The 21,323-nt window shown below is 41.0% G+C and overlaps 1 protein-coding gene across 2 annotated transcripts in view; it reads left to right on the forward strand.

Moving 5' to 3' along the window:
• ValRS (Valyl-tRNA synthetase) overlaps positions 1–21,323 on the forward strand; it is a 134,988-nt gene that overhangs the window by 41,236 nt on the left and 72,429 nt on the right. For both annotated transcript variants that reach the window (XM_071692200.1, XM_071692201.1), the window contains exons 8-11: positions 1,032–1,177; positions 2,266–2,473; positions 5,883–6,053; positions 15,501–15,622. In XM_071692200.1, the coding sequence (XP_071548301.1) occupies positions 1,032–1,177; positions 2,266–2,473; positions 5,883–6,053; positions 15,501–15,622 (647 nt within the window). The remainder of the gene's footprint in view (positions 1–1,031; positions 1,178–2,265; positions 2,474–5,882; positions 6,054–15,500; positions 15,623–21,323) is intronic.

Raw genomic sequence — 21,323 nt, forward strand, 5'->3', positions numbered from 1 at the left:
CGCTTGAGAGGCAGTTGGTGGGTTGTGAGGAGAGTGTTGGGGAGATGAGAGAATATTTAGGTAGGGATTGTTTACTGCATACCAAAAATGATGTGTTTTCATGATATTTTATAGTTTACTGACTTAATGTTTTATTTTGGGACCTATCCCCCTCCCTTTAAAATGTAAACTTATGTCTGTACTCTCAGTCACATGATTCTATTTCAGTGTTAATTCAAGGAGCATGCAGTATTTAACATAAGTGAGAGCCCTTTTTGTACGTTGCTGGTAAGCTGTTTAAGTTTTAGTCCACACATAAGAGTTACACAATAGGTAAGATTTTTTACTTAAAAACATTCTCCCTCCCCATAACTTGGGTTTTATATGCTTGCATATAAATGGAATGCTAGAGTGACAGATCTATAGGAATATAACTTCATCACCAAGCAGAACTCACCATCTGTGATTGCTTTTGGGTCAGTGCCCTTGATCTATGAATTGTGAGCTCTTATATATTGGAAGTGAGTAGGCTAGTGATGTCAACCTTGTGGTGGTTGCTGATAGTCTAAGGGTGGAATAGGAGCATGTTCAGGTGGTTCACAAAAGGTAAGTGAAGCTGTTGCCTCATTATTAGAAATCATGTGGGTTGAAAGGTTCTGATCCATCTATTCCCAGGAAATGTATTTCATGATCATGGGATTAGGCTTTGGAGAGAAATTGTTTTAAATTTTCAGACCCTACATTTTTGACGTAATAGTGTGATTGTTAGTTCATAAGGCTTGTATAGTAATCAGTGTATCAGTAAACACTTAAGCAAAAATGGTCCAGAAAAATGTTCTCTGCTGTCTTGAAAAAAATCTGAATTTTTGTGCTCCAGTAAGTGTGTAACCCTTGTATTGTGTTGTATGTCAATATGCAGATTAATTGGTTTGTTTGATGGCACTTGAAATGAAACATGTTTACTTTACATTTTAAATTCTTTGTAGATTTTGTAACTGTCTTGACTTATGCTTTGGCTTTATTGGAAAATGAAAATTTCATTGCTCTTGCAGGGAATGAAGCGTTTTGAGGCACGTAAGGCTGTGTTGGAAGCACTGAAAGAGAGAGGCCTGTATGTAGAAACAAAGGACAATCCAATGGTGGTTCCAGTTTGTTCTCGATCCAAGGATATCATTGAGCCTATGATTAAGCCCCAGTGGTAAGCTATCAGAATCCTCAGTAGAAGTATGTGCAGAAATTACCAAGTTTTTATAAAGTTTATAGAATAGACTACTATATTTGGAATTGATAGTAGAAGGAAAGGTGCAATAAGCAGTGGTAATCAGATTCATGTGGCACTCCTTTCATATGCCAAGATTCACATCAACCAGTTCCAGCAGGGACATTTGTTAGGATGAGTAGGAATTCATGTCATGAGCACAGCTGCATCACATGTAGGATGTAATGGGTCTATTGAACAGAATGCCTATGCTGGTAATAAATTTGTATTATTGCTATACATGATAAACTAAAAATGATTTGCATTGTAGCATCCAGTAGTTCCCTGTTCAGAGCTGTAGATTGTTTAGAGGCTTTATCTGCAAATTTTTTTGAAACTGATCAGAAATCATAAGCAGAGGAATGGTATTTTTTTCTGGTGTGTTTACTTGGAAACACATCTAAGTTGTTATTCTTTATCTTACTTATTCAAGCAGAAGGAGGCTCTGGGCTTTGCTCTTAATGAGCCAATTCCATTAGCCAAAGCAGTGAACATTTTTATGTGTAATGGACCGAAGTAACATTTACTTATACAGCTGCTTTGTTCCTACAGTTTAAATAGTGCTTTGGTATATATATTACCATGGGATGGTTGTTAAAAGAGTGAGGTTATTTGATTTTTTTGTGTATGTGGTAAAAGTACAGATACTCTTGTTTTTGCTCATTTAGCTCATACAGACCAAGGTTTATCTGGGACTTAAGCAGTCCTCCATCCATCCATTCATTTTCCATCCTGTCATAGGTTATCTGCATAAGTTCTTGGACAAATTTGAGTAATGCCTATAGAATATTATAGGTTTGTAGATTTGCTTTTGCCCTGATCATAGTCTAGAAATATTGATTTCAGTTATGATCACTACAGAAATGAATAAACTTCATGTCCGACAGTTTTGTCTTGTGTCTGTGTTCATTTGTATTGCTGCTGTATTTGAAGAGTGTTCCAAGCCATGATCTTCGGTTTGATGTAATGTGGCTCATTTTGCATCAGCATGAAGTTGTAAATTTTACCACAGATGTTACATTTCACAGGTATGTTAAATGTTCTGATATGGCAACTAAGGCTGTTCAAGCAGTAAAATCAGGAGAACTGCAAATACTTCCAAAAATACATGAAAAAACTTGGTACCATTGGATGGATGAAATGCGTGATTGGTGTATTTCTCGACAACTTTGGTGGGGCCATCAAATTCCTGCTTACTCTGTGACATTTGAAGACCCATCAGTCCCCTCTGTAGAGGTTAGTGTATTCTCAGGTATTTTTTTCCACACTTAATCGCCTTTTCCTGCGTTAGAAAGGTAGCACCAAGAACAGATGGAGAAAGGCCACACCTGTGTAATGCACCAAAACCACAGCTCCCTATCCACAACCGGGCCCCACAGGTATAATGTAACTTTTTTTTAACCTTTGTCAAGCATTTTTTGAGAAATATATTACACTTGAATACATCAGTAGTAATAGAAAATTTACATCTCTATTACTTTTACTTAAAAAAAGCTTCTCAGCAGCAGAGAATAAGAGTTTTTGAGATAATAAGAATACTATGAAATTTTTTTTATTACACTTTGTTGCTGGCTCCCGTGTTAGCAAGGTAGTGCAGTGAAACAAACAAAAGAATGGCCCAACCCACTCACATGTTTATACATACACATCCATGCACGCACATGTACAATCCTATACATTTCAGTGTATACATACATATAGGAATAGGGGAGAAAGAACACTTCCAACACATTCCTCATGTGTTGTAGAAGGTGACTAAAGGGGATGGGAGCAGGGGGCTAGAAACCCTCCCCTCCTTGTATTATAACTTTCTGTAAGGGGAAACAGAAGGAGTCACACGGGAAGTGCTCATCCTCCTCGAAGGCTCAGACTGGGGTGTCTAATTGTGTGTGGATGTAACCAAGATGAGAAAAATGGAGAGATAAGTAGTATGTTTGAGGAAAGGAACCTGGATGTTTTGGCTCTGAGTGAAACGAAGCTCAAGGGTAAAGGGGAAGAGTGGTTTGGGAATGTCTTGGGAGTAAAGTCAGGGGTTAGTGAGAGGACAAGAGCAGGGGAAGGAGTAAAACTACTCCTGAAACAGGAGTGGTAGGAGTATATGATAGAGTGTAAGAAAGTAATCTCTAGATTGATATGGGTAAAACTGAAAGTTGATGGAGAGAGATGGGTGATTATTGGTGCATAGGCACCTGGACATGAGAAGAAAGATCATGAGAGGCAAATGTTTTGGGAGCAACTGAGTGAGTGTGTTAGTAGTTTTGATGCACGAGACCAGGTTATAGTGATGGGTGATTTGAATGCAAAGGTGGGTAATGTGGGAGTTGAGGGGATAATTGGTATACATGGTGTGTTCAGTGTTGTAAATGGAAATGGTGAGGAGCTTGTAGATTTATGTGCTGAAAAAGAACTGGTGACTGGAAATACCTGGTTTAAAAAGAGAGATATACATAAGTATACGTATGTAAGCAGGAGAGATGGCTAGAGAGCGTTATTGGATTACGTGTCAATTGATAGGCGTGCGAAAGAGATACTTTTGGATGTTAATCTGCTTAGAGGTGCAACTGGAGGGATATCTGATCATTATCTTGTGGAGGCAAAGGTGAAGCTTTGTAGAGGTTTTCAGAAAAGAAGAGAGACTGTTGGGGTGAAGAGAGTGGTGAGAGTAAGTGAGCTTGGGAAGGAGACTTGTGTGAGGAAGTACCAGGAGAGACTGAGATCAGGATGGAAAAAGGGGAGAACAAAGGAGGTAAGGGGAGTGTGGGAGGAATGGGATGTATTTAGGGAAGTAGTGATGGCTTGCGCAAAAGATGCTTGTGGCATGAGAAGCGTGGGAGGTGGGCAGATTAGAGAGGGTAGTGAGTGGTGGGATGAAGAAGTAAGATTATTGGTGAAAGAGAAGAGAGAGGCATTTGGATGATTTTTTCAGGGAAATAATGCAAATGACTGGGAGATGGATAAAAGAAAGAGGCAAGAGGTCAAGAGAAAGATGCAAGAGGTGAAAAAGAGGGCAAATGAGAGTTGGGTTGAGAGATTATCATTATTTTAGGAAGAATGAAAAGATGTTTTGGAAGGAGGTAAATAAAGTGCATAAGACAAGGAAACAAATGGGAAGATCAGTGAAGGGGGCTAATGGGGAGGTGATAACAAGAAGTGGTGATGTGAGAAGGAGATAGAGTAAGTATTTTAAAGGTTTGTTGAATATGTTTGATGATAGAGTGGCAGATATAAGGTGTTTTGGTCGCGGTGGTTTGCTAAGTGAGAGGGTTAGGGAGAATGATTTGATAAACAGAGAAGAGGTAGTAAAAGCTTTGCGGAAGATGAAAGCTGGCAAGGCAGTGGGTTTGGATGGTATTGCAGTGGAATTTATTAAAAAAGGGGGGTGACTGTAATGTTGACTGGTTGGTAAGGTTATTTAATGTATATATGACTCATGGTGAGGTGCCTGAGGATTGGCGAAATGCTTGCATAGTGTCATTGTACAAAGGCAAAGGGGATAAGAGTCAGTGCTCAAATTACAGAGGTATAAGATTGTTGAGTATTCCTGGGAAATCATATGTGAGGGTATTGATTGAGAGGGTGAAGGCATGTACAGAGCATCAGATTAGGGAAGAGCAGTGTTGTTTCAGAAGTGGTAGAGGATGTGTGGATCAGGTGTTTGCTTTGAAGAATGTCTGTGAGAAATACTTAGAAAAGCAAATGGATTTGTGTGTAGCATTTATGGATCTGGAGAAAGCATATGATAGAGTTGATAGAGATGTTCTGTGGAAGTTATTAAGAATATATGGTGTGGGAGGCAAGTTGTTAGAAGCAGTGAAAAGCTTTTATCGAGGATGTAAGGCATGTGTATGTGTAGGAAGAGAGGAAAGTGATTGGTTCTCAGTGAATGTTGGTCTGTGGCAGGGGTGTGTGATGTCTCCATGTTTGTTTTATTTGTTTATGGATGGGGATGTTTGGGAGGTGAATGCGAGAGTTTTGGAAAGAGAGGCAAGTATGCAGTCTGTTGTGGATGAGAGAGCTTGGGAAGTGAGTCAGTTGTTGTTCGCTGATGATACAGCGCTGGTGGCTGATTCATGTGAGAAACTGCAGAAGCTGGTGACTGAGTATGGTAAAGTGTGTGAAAGAAGAAAGCTGAGAGTAAATGTGAATAAGAGCAAAGTTTTAGGTACAGTAGGGTTGAGGGACAAGTCAGTTAGGAGGTAAGTTTGAATGGAGAAACACTGGAGGAAGTGAAGTGTTTTAGATATCTGGGAGTGGATTTGGCAACGGATGGAACCATGGAAGCGGAAGTGAATCATAGGGTGGGGGAGGGGGTGAAAGTTCTGGAAGCGTTGAAAAATGTATGGAAGTCGAGAATGTTATCTTGGAAAGCAAAAATGGGTTTGTTTGAAGGATTAGTTCAACCAGAAAATGACTGATTTATCAGCCAAGCCTTTGTTATGATTGTGAATGATTAGATCAATAATTTGGACATGATTATAATAGAGTATTAGAAGACCATTGAATGAATTGTACAGATTACTGATTTTTGACAATTTTTTCTACTGTAATTTAAGCTTGACTTTTGTAGGATGCATTCAGGTAACAAAATTTTCCTGGAAGAGAAAGGCTAATCTTATAGGAGATTACCTGTTATTTTCACTTTAAGGGTGTTGAATACTGGGTGAGTGGTCGCACAGAAGAGGAAGCACGGAAGAAGGCAGCCACAAGATTTAATATTTCTCCTGAAAAGCTAAAGCTAAAGCAAGATCCAGATGTTCTGGATACTTGGTTTAGCTCTGGCCTTTTCCCGTTTTCTGTTATGGGATGGCCTAAACAGGTAGGTACAGAGATATGAATAAATTTCATGTCTAACAGTTTTGTCTGTGTCCGTGTTTGTTCGTATTGCTGCTATATGTGAAGTGTCCCAGGCCATGATCTTAGCTTTGGTGTAACGGGCTCATTTTGAATCCCCAGCTAGTGGATGATTCCACATGTTATCCATAGATGTCATTTATGTCCTGACACTATAGATGGAAAAAATAACATTCATCATTGTCACCCATAAATCACTTAAAGAAATTGTAAATGACTTGTCCTTGTGAGAAGGCAAATTTATGGAGCAACTGTTGAAGACAGTTTTACAATTAGAGAAAATTTTTCTTGTATTGCTGTTTATATTTTTGATGAACTTGAGGGTATTTTTTCATTTATTCATGTAAATAATGTTATATCTTTGTAAATGGTTGTTGACTGGTTGGTGAGGATATTCATTGTATGTATAGCTCATGGTGAAGTATCTGAGGATTGGTGGAATGCATGCATAGTGCCTTTGTACGGAGGCAAAGGCGATAAGGGTGAGTGTTCAAATTACAGAGTTATGGGTTTGTTGAGTATTCCTGGGAAATTATATGGGAAGATATTGATTGAGAGGGTGAAGGCATGTACATAGCATCAGATTGGGGAAGAGCATTGTGGTTTCAGAGTGTTAGAGGATGTGCGGATCAGGTGTTTGCTTTGAAGAATGTACATGAGAAATACTTGAAAAAGCAAATGGATTTGTATGTAGCATTTATGAATCTAGAGAAGGCATATGATAAGAGTTGATAGAGATGCTCTGTGGAAGGTATTAAGAATATATGGTGTGGGAGGCAAGTTGTTAGAAGCAGTGAAAAGTTTTTATGGAGCATGTAAGGCATGTGTATGAATAGGAAGAGAGGAAAGTGATTGGTTCCCAGTGAATGTTGGTTTGCAGCAGGGGTGCGTGATGTCTCCATGGTTGTTTAATTTGTTTATGGATGGGGTTGTTTTGGAGAGAGGGGCAAGTATGCAGTCTGTTGTGGATGAGAGGGCTTGGGAAGTGAGTCAGTTGTTGTTCACTGATGATACAGCACTGGTGGCTGATTCTTGTGAGAAACTGCAGAAGCTGGTAACTGAGTTTGGTAAAGTGTGTGAAAAAGGAAAGCTGAGAGTAAATGTGAATAAGAGCAAGGTTATTAGGTACAGTAGGATTGAGGGACAAGTTAATTCGGAGGTAAGTTTGAATGGAGAAAAAGTGGAGGAAGTTAAGTGTTTTAGATATCTGGAAGTGGATTTAACAGCGGACAGAACCATGGAAGTGGAAGTGAGTCACAGGGTGGGGGAGGGGGCGAAGGTTCTGGGAGCATTGAAGAATGTGTGAAAGGCAAGAACATTATCTTGGAAAGCAAAAATGGGTATGTTTGAAGGAATAGTGGTTCCAACAATGTTTATGGTTGCGAGGCGTGGGCTCTAGATAGGGTTGTGCGGAGGAGAGTGAATGTGTTGGAAATGAGATGTTTTGAGGACAATATGTGGTGTGAGGTGGTTTGATCGAGTAAGTAATGAAACGGTAAGAGAGATGTATGGTGATAAAAATTGTGTGGTTGAGAGAGCAGAAGAAGGTGTATTGAAATGGTCAGCAATTATGAATATGTACATGTGTATATATGTATTTGTCTGTGTACGTATATGTATGTATACATTGAAATGTATAGGTATGTGTTGGCATGTATGTATATACATGTGTATGTGGGTGAGTTGGGCCATTCTTTCGTCTGTTTCCTTGCACTACCTTGCTAACGCGGGAGACAGTGACAAAGTATAATAAAAAAGAAATCTTTGTAAATGATATTTAGCTATGTAGGTAATGGTGTAAATGGGAATGGTGAAGAGCTTGTAGATTTATGTATGGAAAAAGGACTGTTGATTGGGAATACCTGGTTTAAAAAGAGAGATATACATAAGTATACAAATGTAAGTAGGAGAGATGGCCAGAGAGCATTATTGGATTACCTGTTAATTGATAGGCTTGCGAAAGAGACTTTTGGATGTTGATGTGCTGAGAGGTGCAACTGGAGTGATGTCTGATCATTATCTTGTGGAGGCGAAGGTGAAGATTTGTAGAGTTTTTCAGAAAAGAAGAGAGAATGTTGGGGTGAAGAGAGTGGTGAGAGTAAGTGAGCTTGGGAAGGAGACTTGTGTGAGGAAGTACCTGGAGAGACTGAGTACAGGATGGAAAAAGGTGAGAACAAAGGACGTAAGGGGAGTGGGGTAGGAATGGGATGTATTTAGGGAAGCAGTGATGGCTTGTACAGAAGATGCTTATGGCATGAGAAGCATGAGAGGTGGGCAGATTAGAAAGGGTAGTGAGTGGTGGGATGAAGAAGAAAGATTATTAGTGAAAGAGAAGAAAGAGGTATTTGGATGAATTTTGCAGGGAAATAATGCAAATGACTGGGAGATGTATAAAAGAAAGAGGCAGGAGGTCAAGAGAAAGGTGCAAGAGGCGAAAAAGAGGGCAAATGAGAGTTGTGGTGAGAGAGTATCAGTAAATTTTAGGGAGTATAAAAAGATGTTTTGGGAGGAGGTAAATAAAGTGCATAAGGCAAAGGAACAAATGGGAACATCAGTGAAGGGGGCTAATGGGGATGTGATAACAAGTAGTGGTGATGTGAGAAGGAGATGGAGTGAGTATTTTAAAGGCTTATTGAATGTGTTTGATGGTAGAGTGGCAGATATAGGGTGTTTTGGTCAAGGTGGTGTGCAAAGTGAAAGGGTTGGGGAGAATGATTTGGTAAACAGAGAAGAGGTAGTAAAAGCTTTGTGGAAGATGAAAGCTGGCAAGGCAGTGGGTTTGGATGGTATTACAGTGAAATTTATTTAAAAAGGGGGTGACTGTATTGTTGACTGGTTGGTAAGGTTATTTAATGTATGTATGACTCATGACTCATGACTCCCACGTATATATATACATAAATATATATATGTGGTTGAGAGAGCAGAAGAGGGTGTTTTGAAATGGTTTGGTCACATGGAGAGAATGAGTGAGGAAAGATTGACCAAGAGGATATATGTGTCAGAGGTGGAGGGAACGAGAAGTGGGAGACCAAATTGGAGGTGGAAAGATGGAGTGAAAGAGATTTTGAGTGATCGGGGCCTGAACATGCAGGAGGGTGAAGGACATGCAAGGAATAGAGTGAATTGGAACGATGTGGTATACCGGGGTTGACGTGCTGTCAATGGATTGAACCAGGGCATGTGAAGCGTCTGGGGTAAACCATGGAAAGTTCTGTGGGGCCTGGATGTGGAAAGGGAGCTGTGGTTTCGGTGCATTATTACATGACAGCTAGAGACTGAGTGTGAACGAATGGGGCCCTTGTTGTCTTTTCCTAGCGCTACCTCGCACACATGAGGGGGGAGGGGGTTGTTATTCCATGTGTGGCGAGGTGGCGATGGGAATAAATAAAGGCAGACAATATGAATTATGTACATGTGTATATATATATGTCTGTGTGTGTATATATATGTGTACATTGAGGTGTATGAGTAGGTATATTTGCATGTGTGGATGTGTATGCATATACATGTGTATGTGGGTGGGTTGGGCCATTTCTTTCGTCTGTTTCCTTGCGCTACCTCACTAACGTGGGAGACAGCGACAAAGCAAAATAAATTATAAATAAATATGACTCATGGTGAGGTGCCTGAGGACTGGGGGAATGCATGCATAGTGCCATTGTACAAAGGCAAAGTGGATAAGAGTGAGTGCTCAAGTTACAGAGGTATAAATTTGTTGAGTATTCATGGTAAATTGTATGGGAGGGTATTGATTGAGAGGGTGAAGGCATGTACAGAGCATCAGATTGGGGAAGAGCAGTGTTGTTTTAGAAGTGGTAGAGGATGTGTGGATCAGGTGTTTGCTTTGGAAAATGTATGTAAGAAATACTAGGAAAAGCAAATGGATTTGTATATAGCATTTATGGATCTGGAGAAGGCATATGAGAGTTGATAGAGATGCTCCGTGGAAGGTATTAAGAATATATGGTGTGGGAGGTAAGTTGTTAGAAGCAGTGAAAAGTTTTTATCGAGGATGTAAGGCATGTGTATGAGTAGGAAGAGAGGAAAGTGATTGGTTCTCAGTGAATGTTGGTTTGCGGCAGGGGTGTGTGGTGTCTCCATGGTTGTTTAATTTGTTTATAGATGGGGTTGTTAGGGAGGTGAATGCAAGAGTTTTGGAAAGAGGGGTAAGTATGCAGTCTGTTGTGGATGAGAGAGCTTGGGAAGTGAGTCAGTTGTTGTTCGCTGATGATACAGCGTTGGTGGCTGATTCATGTGAGAAACTGCAGAAGCTGGTGACTGAGTTTGGTAGAGTGTGTGAAAGAAGAAAGCTGAGAGTAAATGTGAATAAGAGCAAGGTTATTAGGTACAGTAGGGTTGAGGGACAATTCAATTGTTTTAGATATCTGGGAGTGGATTTGGCAGTGGATGGAACCATGGAAGTGGAAGTGAATCGTAGGGTGGGGGAGGGGGCGAAAATTCTGGGAGCGTTGAAAAATGTGTAGAAATCGAGAATGTTATCTTGGAAAGCAAAAATTGGTATATTTGAAGGAATAGTGGTTCCAACAATATTATATGGTTGTGAGGCATGGGCTATGGATTGAGTTGTGCAGAGGAGGGTGGATGTGCTGGATATGAGGTGTTTGAGGACAATATGTGGTGTGAGGTGGTTTGATCAAGTAAGTAATAAAAGGGTAAGAGAGATGTGTGGTAATAAAAAGAGTGTGGTTGAGAGAGAAGAGGGTGTTTTGAAATGGTTTGGTCACATGCAGAGAATGAGTGAGGAAAGATTGACCAAGAGGATATGTGTGTCGGAGGTGGAGAGAATGAGAAGTGGGAGACCAAATTGGAGGTGGAAAGATGGAGTGAAAAAGATTTTGAGTGATCAGGGCCTGAACATACAGGAGGGTGAAAGGCGTGCAAGGAATAGAGTGAATTGGAACGATGTGGTATACCGGGGTTGACGTGCTGTCAATGGATTGAACCAGGGCATGTGAAGCGTCTGGGGTAAACCATGGAAAGTTTTGTGGGGCCTGGATGTGGAAAGGGAGCTGTGGTTTCAGTGCACTATACTTGACAGCTAGAGAGTGAGTGTGAACGAATGTGGCCTTTGTTGTCTTTTCCTTGTGCTACCTTGTGCACATGTGGGGGAGGGGTTTTCATTTCATGTGTGGTGGGATGGCGACGGGAATGAATAAGGGCAAACAGTATGAATTATGTTTTTTTTTTTTTTATACTTTGTCGCTGTCTCCCGCGTTTGCGAGGTAGCGCAAGGAAACAGACGAAAGAAATGGCCCAAACCCCCCCCCATACACATGTATATACATACATCCACACACGCAAATATACATACCTACACAGCTTTCCATGGTTTACCCCAGACGCTTCACATGCCTTGATTCAATCCACTGACAGCACGTCAACCCCGGTATACCACATCGCTCCAATTCACTCTATTCCTTGCCCTCCTTTCACCCTCCTGCATGTTCAGGCCCCGATCACACAAAATCTTTTTCACTCCATCTTTCCACCTCCAATTTGGTCTCCCTCTTCTCCTCGTTCCCTCCACCTCCGACACATATATCCTCTTGGTCAATCTTTCCTCACTCATTCTCTCCATGTGCCCAAACCACTTCAAAACACCCTCTTCTGCTCTCTCAACCATGCTCTTTTTATTTCCACACATCTCTCTTACCCTTACGTTACTCACTCGATCAAACCACCTCACACCACACATTGTCCTCAAACATCTCATTTCCAGCACATCCATCCTCCTGCGCACAACTCTATCCATAGCCCACGCCTCGCAACCATACAACATTGTTGGAACCACTATTCCTTCAAACATACCCATTTTTGCTTTCCGAGATAATGTTCTCGACTTCCACACATTCTTCAAGGCCCCCAGAATTTTCGCCCCCTCCCCCACCCTATGATCCACTTCCGCTTCCATGGTTCCATCCGCTGCCAGATCCACTCCCAGATATCTAAAACACTTCACTTCCTCCAGTTTTTCTCCATTCAAACTCACCTCCCAATTGACTTGACCCTCAACCCTACTGTACCTAATAACCTTGCTCTTATTCACATTTACTCTTAACTTTCTTCTTCCACACACTTAACCAAACTCAGTCACCAGCTTCTGCAGTTTCTCACATGAATCAGCCACCAGCGCTGTATCATCAGCGAACAACAACTGACTCACTTCCCAAGCTCTCTCATCCCCAACAGACTTCATACTTGCCCCTCTTTCCAAAACTCTTGCATTTACCTCCCTAACAACCCCATCCATAAACAAATTAAACAACCATGGAGACATCACACACCCCTGCCGCAAACCTACATTCACTGAGAACCAATCACTTTCCTCTCTTCCTACACGTACACATGCCTTACATCCTCGATAAAAACTTTTCACTGCTTCTAACAACTTGCCTCCCACACCATATATTCTTAATACCTTCCACAGAGCATCTCTATCAACTCTATCATATGCCTTCTCCAGATCCATAAATGCTACATACAAATCCATTTGCTTTTCTAAGTATTTCTCACATACATTCTTCAAAGCAAACACCTGATCCACACATCCTCTACCACTTCTGAAACCACACTGCTCTTCCCCAATCTGATGCTCTGTACATGCCTTCACCCTCTCAATCAATACCCTCCCATATAATTTACCAGGAATACTCAACAAACTTATACCTCTGTAATTTGAGCACTCACTCTTATCCCCTTTGCCTTTGTACAATGGCACTATGCACGCATTCCGCCAATCCTCAGGCACCTCACCATGAGTCATACATACATTAAATAACCTTACCAACCAGTCAACAATACAGTCACCCCCTTTTTTAATAAATTCCACTGCAATACCATCCAAACCTGCTGCCTTGCCGGCTTTCATCTTCCGCAGAGCTTTCACTACCTCTTCTCTGTTTACCAAATCATTTTCCCTAACCCTCTCACTTTGCACACCACCACGACCAAAACACCCTATATCTGCCACTCTATCATCAAACACATTCAGCAAACCTTCAAAATACTCACTCCATCTCCTTCTCACATCACCACTACTTGTTATCACCTCCCCATTTGCGCCCTTCACTGAAGTTCCCATTTGCTCCCTTGTCTTACGCACTTTATTTACCTCCTTCCAGAACATCTTTTTATTCTCCCTAAAATTTAATGATACTCTCTCACCCCAACTCTCATTTGCCCTTTTTTTCACCTCTTGCACCTTTCTCTTGACCTCCTGTCTCTTTCTTTTATACATCTCCCACTCAATTGCATTTTTTCCCTGCAAAAATTATGTATATGTGTATATATGTATATGTCTGTGTGTGTATATATATATGTATACGTTGAGATGTATAGGTATGTATATGTGCTGTGTGTGGACGTGTATGTATATACATGTGTATGTGGGTGGGTTGGGCCATTCTTTCGTCTGTTTCCTTGCATCACCTCGCTAACGCGGGAGACCGCGACAAAGTATAATGTAATATAATATAGGTAACTCATATGAAGTATGAAAAATTTTCCTGAGGATATGGGAGAAAGAATTCAAATTCTTCTCACATATTTCTTGCATGTTGTAGAAGGTGACTAAAAGAGATGGGAGCAGGGGGCTGGAAACCCTCCCCTCCTTCTGTTTATAGGTTGGAGGTCTGTTAAAGCTTTGGGAAAAGAGTAAGTGTTATGGATATGAAGAGGTTTGTGAAAATAAGTGAGCATGGAAAAGAGGCTTGTGTGCAGAGATATCAGAAGAGATTATTGTCGAATGGTTAAAGATGAGAGTAAATGAAGCTGGAGAAGTGAGTGAGGAATGGTAGATGTTTATGAAGGCACTGTTTACATGCATGAGAGAAGTGTGTGGTATGTGGAAGGTGTGAGATTTGAGCGGTGAGAAAGAGTAATGAGTAGTGGTATGAGAAAGTTAACTTTCTCATGAAAGAAAGAAGAGAAATTTTTGTAATTTATTTGCTGTGAAGAAATGTGATTGATTGGGAGCTGAACAAGAGAAAGCAACAGGATGTAAGAGGAAGTTGCAGGGGTTAAAAAAAATGGCAAATGAGAGTTAGGATGAGAAAGTATAAACAAACTTTAGAGAGATGAAAATGTGGTAGAAGAATTTTAATAAAGTGGGCAAAAGAAGAGAACACATGAGAACATTGATGAAGGGGGCAGATGGGGAAGTAGGAACAGGTAGAGATGAGATGAAGATGAGATGGAGTGAGTATTTTGAAGGACTGTTGAATGCGCTCAATGTAATAGTTATGGGATGTTTTGGATTGGAGTTATGCAAAGTAAGAGAGTCATGGTTAAAAGAGAAGAGGTGATGAAAGCCTTGTATGTGATGAAGTATGGCAAAGTGGCTGAAGTGGATGGAGTTGTTGTTGAATTTTGTAAAAAAGGGGTTGTTTGTGTTGTGACTGGTTACATAGGAATTTCACTGTATGAATGGCACATGGTGATGTGTATAAGGATTAACAGAATACCTGGGTAATACCACTGTATAAAATCAAGGGGATCAAAAGAGAATTTCCAAATTCCAGAGGTATAAGTTTGTTAAGTGTACTTGTGGTTTTGGGAGTGGTGATTGAGAGGGTGGTGGCGTGCACAGATTGAAGAGGAACAGTTTGACATCAAGAATAGCAGATGATGTGTGTCTTTGGCATTTATGGATCTGGTGTAAGCATATGATAGTGTTGATAGATATGCTCTATGGAAAGTTTTGCAAATATATGGTGTGGGAAGAAAGCTGCCAGATGCAAGGAGAACTTTTTATTAAGATAGCAAGACATGTGTCCTGCTAGATAAAGAGGAAGGTGGTGGTTTCAGGTGAAGTTGGATCTGTGGCATTGGTATGATGTTACCATGGCTGTTTATTGGAGGTCTTTGAATCCAAATGGGATGTGTTTTATGAGGTGTTTGTGTATTATGGTAGTGGATTGCATAAGTTTAAAGCAAGTGCTTCGTTGGTGAGAAAGGCATATTTTGCTTGATGCTTTTATGGATCAGTTTTTCGAGGAGCTCTGGTACTGAAGATAGTAGTAACACAGAGAGGTAACAGTTGGGGAAATTCACTTGTTTGGAGGATTTTGGGATGAGTAATATGTTTTCAAATTTACAACTGTTTGGGAGTTCAGAGTGGTTGGATCCTGGTTGAGTCATCAGGCCACTAGCACCAAATGGGTGATTATTGAGGTGTGAGAGACCTTTACCTAATCAGAAGTCAAAGAGGTAGATGTCCTTGACCATGGTGGTCCCTGAGATTCTTTCAAGGTTTGTAGCATTTGTAGAGGCAGTTGATGCTTCAAAAATTTAATTTTTCATTGAGAGATTTCACATTCAAAATAGATGTCATATATTTTTTTTTCTTTACAAAATCAGAATATACATAATTCATTCCTTTATCCCACAGACAAAAGACCTAGGCCTGTTTTACCCAAATACTCTCCTGGAGACTGGCCATGATATCCTTTTCTTTTGGGTTGCTCGAATGGTCTTCTTTGGGCAAAAGCTTATGGGCAAACTTCCTTTCAAGTAAGTAGTATTATGTTTGTCAGTGAAGATATCCCTCACTCTTATGTTGAAGATGCATTGTTTTCATACTTGGTTGCCACTTCCTGTGCTAGTGAGGTAGTGCCAGGAACAGAAAAAAAGGTCACATCCACTCGGAACTGACAAAAAGGGTCACATTCACTTCACGTTCATTCTCTTGCTGTCACATGCAATGCGCCAAATCCATAGCTCCCTATCCACATCCAGGCCCCACAGACCTTTCTGTGGATAACCCTGGATTCTTTGCATGCCCTGTTTCATTTCAGTTCACTCTGTCCTTTGCATGCCTTTCACCCTCCTACATGTTCAGGCCTCGATCACTCAAAATCTTTTTCACTCCATCCTTCCATTTCAGTTTGGTTTCCCAGTCCTTGTTCCCTCCACATCTGACATATATCCTCTTTGTCAACCTTTCGTCACACATTCTTTCCGTGTGTCCAAACCATTTCAGCACACCTTATGCTTTCTCAACCACACTTTTTATTACCACACATCTCTGTTACCCTTACGTTACTTAATCAACCACCTCACACCACATTTTGTCCTCATACATTGCATTTCCAACACATCCTCCCTCTTCCCCACATCATTATCTATAGGCCATGCTTTTCATCCATATAATATTCTTGGAAAAGGAAGTATAAGTGGAAAGTCATTATAAAAATAGTTCTGTCATAGGATGAAGTGGGAAGAAGAGAGTGAGATTTTTTCATCATACTTTTTACACTGAACTATGAATGAAATATCATAAAACAGCATACAATGCAAGCACATTGTTCATGTATGTAAATATGATGAAAGATAAGTCCTACAATATTGTATTACAGTATACTACAATATATTTATGATTTGCATATTCAAGCTGTTAGGGGTAGAGAGGATGTTTTAGAATTTTGCAGATAAAAGATTGGGCTTTTGAAGAATTTATCCAGAGACAACTCAGTACAACCTCTCCTCACTCATTATCTCCTCATGTTCAAACCATTTCCATATCTTAGAGATAGATATGAAGATTTTGGAGAGAATGAGTGAGGAAAGGTTGACAAAGAGGATATATGTGTCACAGGTGGAGGGAACAAGAAGTAGGAGACAAGTAGCCACAGGAATGAAGGCAAGCAATTATGAAATTGTACATGCGTATGTATGTAATGTCTGTGTGTGTGTATGTTAATATGTATGTGTATGTATATGTCCATATGTGGGTTTTTATGCATGTATATGAGTGGATGGGCCATTCTTCATGTTTTTTTTTTTTTTTTTCAAACTATTCGCCATTTCCCGCGTTAGCGAGGTAGCGTTAAGAACTGAGGACTGGGCCATTGAGGGAATATGCTCACCTGGCCCCCTTCTCTGTTCCTTCTTTTGGAAAATTAAAAAGAATTGAGAGGGGAGGATTTCCAGCCCCCCGCTCCCTCCCCTTTTAGTCGCCTTCTACGACACGCAGGGAATACGTGGGAAGTATTCTTTCTCCCCTATCCCCAGGGAATTAAACCTCCTTAACATGGGCGACAGCAACAAAGTAAAATAAATAAATTAATATATTATCATCCTTATTATTGTCATAATTCATAATATATATGTGTATGTATATGTCCATATGTGGGTGTTTATGTATGTATATGAGTATATGAGTGGATGGGCCATTCTTCATCTGTTTCCTGGCACTACAGTGCTGATGCGGGAAACAGCGATTATGAATTATGACAATAATAAGGATGATAATATATTAATTTACTTATTTTACTTTGTCGCTGTCACCCGTGTTAAGGAGGTAGCACAAGGAGACTGATGAAAGAATGGCCCAACCCACCCACATACACATGTATATACATAAATGCCCACACACGCACATATACATACCTATACATTTCAACGCATACATACATATACATACACAGACATATACATATATACACTTGTACATATTCATACATGCTGCCTTCATCCATTTACACCGCCACACATGAAATGGCACCCCCCTCCCCCTGCAAGCATGCGAGGTAGCATTGGGAAAAGACAACAAAGGCCACATTCATTCACACTCACTCTCTAGCATGCATGTGTAATGCACCGAAACCATAGCTCCCTTTCCACACCCAGGCCCCACATAACTTTCCATGGTTTACCCCAGACGCTTCACATGCCCTGGTTCAATCCATTGAAAGCACGTCAACCCCGGTATACCACATCGTTCCAATTCACTCTATACCTTGCATGCCTTTCACCCTCCTGGATGCTCAGGCCTTGATCACTCAGAATCTTTTCCACTCCATCCTTCCACCTCCAATTTGGTCTCCCACTTCTCCTCATTCCCTCTACCTTTGACACATATACCCTCTTTGTCAATCTTTTCTCACTCATCCTCTCCATGTGACCAAACCATTTCAATACACCTTCTTCTGCTCTCTCAGCCACACTCTTATTAGTACCACATATCTCTTGTATTCTTTCTTTACGTACTCAATCAAACCACCTCACACCACATATTGTCCTCAAGCATCTCATTTCCAACACATCCACCCTCCTCCGCACAACCCTATATATAGCCCATGCCTCACAATCATATGATATTGTTGGAACCACCACTCCTTCAAACATACCCATTTTTGCTCTCTGAGATAATGTTCTCGACTCCCACATATACATCAATGCCCCCAGAACCTTCACCCCCTCCCCCACCCTGTGACTCACTTCCGCTTCCATGGTTCCATCCACTGCCAAATCCACTCCCAGATATATAAAACACTTCACTTCCTCCAGTTTTTCCCCATTCAAACTTATTTTATTTTCTCACCCAAATCAGTCACCAGCACTGTATCATCAGTGAACAACAACTGACTCACTTCCTGAGCCCTCTCATCCACAGCAGACTGCATACTTGCCCCTCTCCAAAACTTGCATTCACCTCCCTAACATCCCCATCCATAAACAAATTAAACAATCATGGAGACATCATGCACCCATGCTGTAAACCAACATTCACTGGGAACCAGTCACTTTCTTCTCTTCCTACTCATACACATGCCTTACATCCTCGATAAAAACTTCTCTGCGTCAAGGAACTTACCTTCCACACCATATACTCTTAATACCTTCCACAGAGTGTATCTATCAACTTTATCATATGCCATCTCTAAATCCATAAATGCTACATACAAATCCATTTGTTTTTCTAAGTATTTCTCACATCCATTCTTCAAAGCAAACACCTGATCCACACATCCTCTACCACTTCTGAAATCACACTGCTCTTCTCCAGTCTGATGCTCTGTACATGCCTTCACCCTCTCAATCAATACCCTCCCATATAATTTCCCAGGAATTCTCAACAAACTTATACCTCTGTAATTTGAGCACTCACTTTTATCCCCTTTGCCTTTGTACAATGGCACTACGCATGCATTCCACCAATCGTCAGGCACTTCACCACGAGCTACACATACATTGAATATCCTCACCAACCAATCAACAACACAGTCACCCCCTTTTTTAACAAATTCCACTGCAGCACCTTCCAAACCCACCACCTTACTGGCTTTCATCTTCTGCAAAGCTTTCGCTACCTCTTCTCTGTTTTTTACAAATCATTCCCCTTGACCTTCTCACTTCGCACACCACCTCAACCAAACCACCCTATATCTGCCACTCTCTCATCAAACACATTCAACAAACCTTCAAATTACTCACTTTGTCTCCCTCTCACTTCACCACTACTAGTTATTACCTCCCAATAGCCCCCATCACCAATATTCCCAATTTTTATCTTGTCTTATGCACTTTATTTACCTCATTTCAAAACATTTTTAATTTTTTAATTTATTTTTTTATTATACTTTGTCGTTGTCTCCCGCGTTAGCAGGGTAGTGCAAGGAAACAGACGAAAGAATGGCCCAACCCACCCACATACACATGTATATACATACACGTCCACACATGCACATATACATACCTATACATCTCAACATATACATATATATACACAGACAGACATATACATATATACACCTTTACATAATTCACAGTCTGCCGTTATTCATTCCTGTCGCCACCCCGCCACACATGAAATGACAACCCCCTCCCCCTGCATGTGCACGAGGTGGTGCTAAGAAAAGACAGCATAGGCCATATTTGTTCACACTCATTCTCTAGCTGTCATGTATAATGCACCGAAACCACAGCTCCCTTTCCACATCCAGGCCCCACAAAACTTTCCATGGTTTACCCTAGACGCTTCACATGCTGTGGCTCAATCCATTGACAGCATGTCAACCCCAGTATACCACATCGTTCCAATTCACTCTATTCCTTGCACGCCTTTCGTCCTCCTGCATGTTGAGGCCCTGATCGCTCAAAATCTTTTTCACTCCATCATTCCACCTCCAATTTGGTCTCCCACCTCTCCTCATTCCCTTCGCCTCTGACACATATATCCTCAATCTTTCCTCACTCATTCTCTCCATGTGCCCAAACCATTTCAAAACGCCCTCTTCTCTCAACCACACTCTTTTTATTACCACACATATCTCTTACCCTTTCATTACTTTCTCGATCAAACCACCTCACACCACATATTGTCCGCAAACATCTCATTTCCAGCACATCCACCCTCCTGCGCACAACTCTATCTATAGCCCATGCCTCACAACCAAATAACATTGTTGGAACCGCTATTCCTTCAAACATACCCATTTTTGCTCTCTGAGATAACGTTCTCGCCTTCCACACATTTTTCAACGCTTCCAGAACTTTCGCCCCCTCCCCCACCCTATGACTCACTTCTGCTTCCGTGGTTCCATCTCGTGCCAAATCCACTCCCAGATATCTAAAACACTTCACTTCCTCCAGTTTTTCTCCATTCAAACTTACCTCCCAATGGACTTGTCCCTCAACCCTACTGTACCTAATAACCTTGCTCTTATTCACATTTACTCTCAGCTTTCTTCTTTCACACACTCCACCAAACTCAGTCACCAGCTTCTGCAGTTTCTCACATGAATCAGCCACCAGCACTGTATCATCAGCGAACAACAACTGACTCACTTCCCAAGCTCTCTCATCCACAACAGACTGCATACTTGCCCCTCTTTCCAAAACTCTTGCATTTACCTCCCTAACAACCCCATCCATAAACAAATTGAACAACCATGAAGACATCACGCACCCCTGCCGCAAACCAACATTCACTGAGAACCAATCACTTTCCTCTCTTCCTACACGTACACATGCCTTACATTCTCGATAAAAACTTTTCACTGCTTCTAACAACTTACCTCCCACACCATATATTCTTAATACCTTCCACAGAGCATCTCTATCAACTCTATCATATACCATCTCCAGATCCATAAATGCTACATACAAATCCATTTGCTTTTCTAAGTATTTCTCATACATTCTTCAAAGCAAACACCTGATCCACACATCCTCTACCACTTCTGAAACCACACTGCTCTTCCCCAATCTGCTGCTCTGTACATGCCTCCACCCTCTCAATCAATACCCTCCCATATAATTTCCCAGGAATACTCAACAAACTTATACCTCTGTAATTTGAGCACTCACTTTTATCCCCTTTGCCTTTGTACATTGGCACTATGCAAGCATTCCACCAATCCTCAGGCACCTCACCATGAGTCATACATACATTAAATATCCTTACCAACCAGTCAACAACACAGTCACC

Source organism: Panulirus ornatus, chromosome 52 (genome assembly GCF_036320965.1).
Source record: "Panulirus ornatus isolate Po-2019 chromosome 52, ASM3632096v1, whole genome shotgun sequence".
Taxonomy (NCBI): Eukaryota; Metazoa; Arthropoda; class Malacostraca; order Decapoda; family Palinuridae; genus Panulirus; species Panulirus ornatus.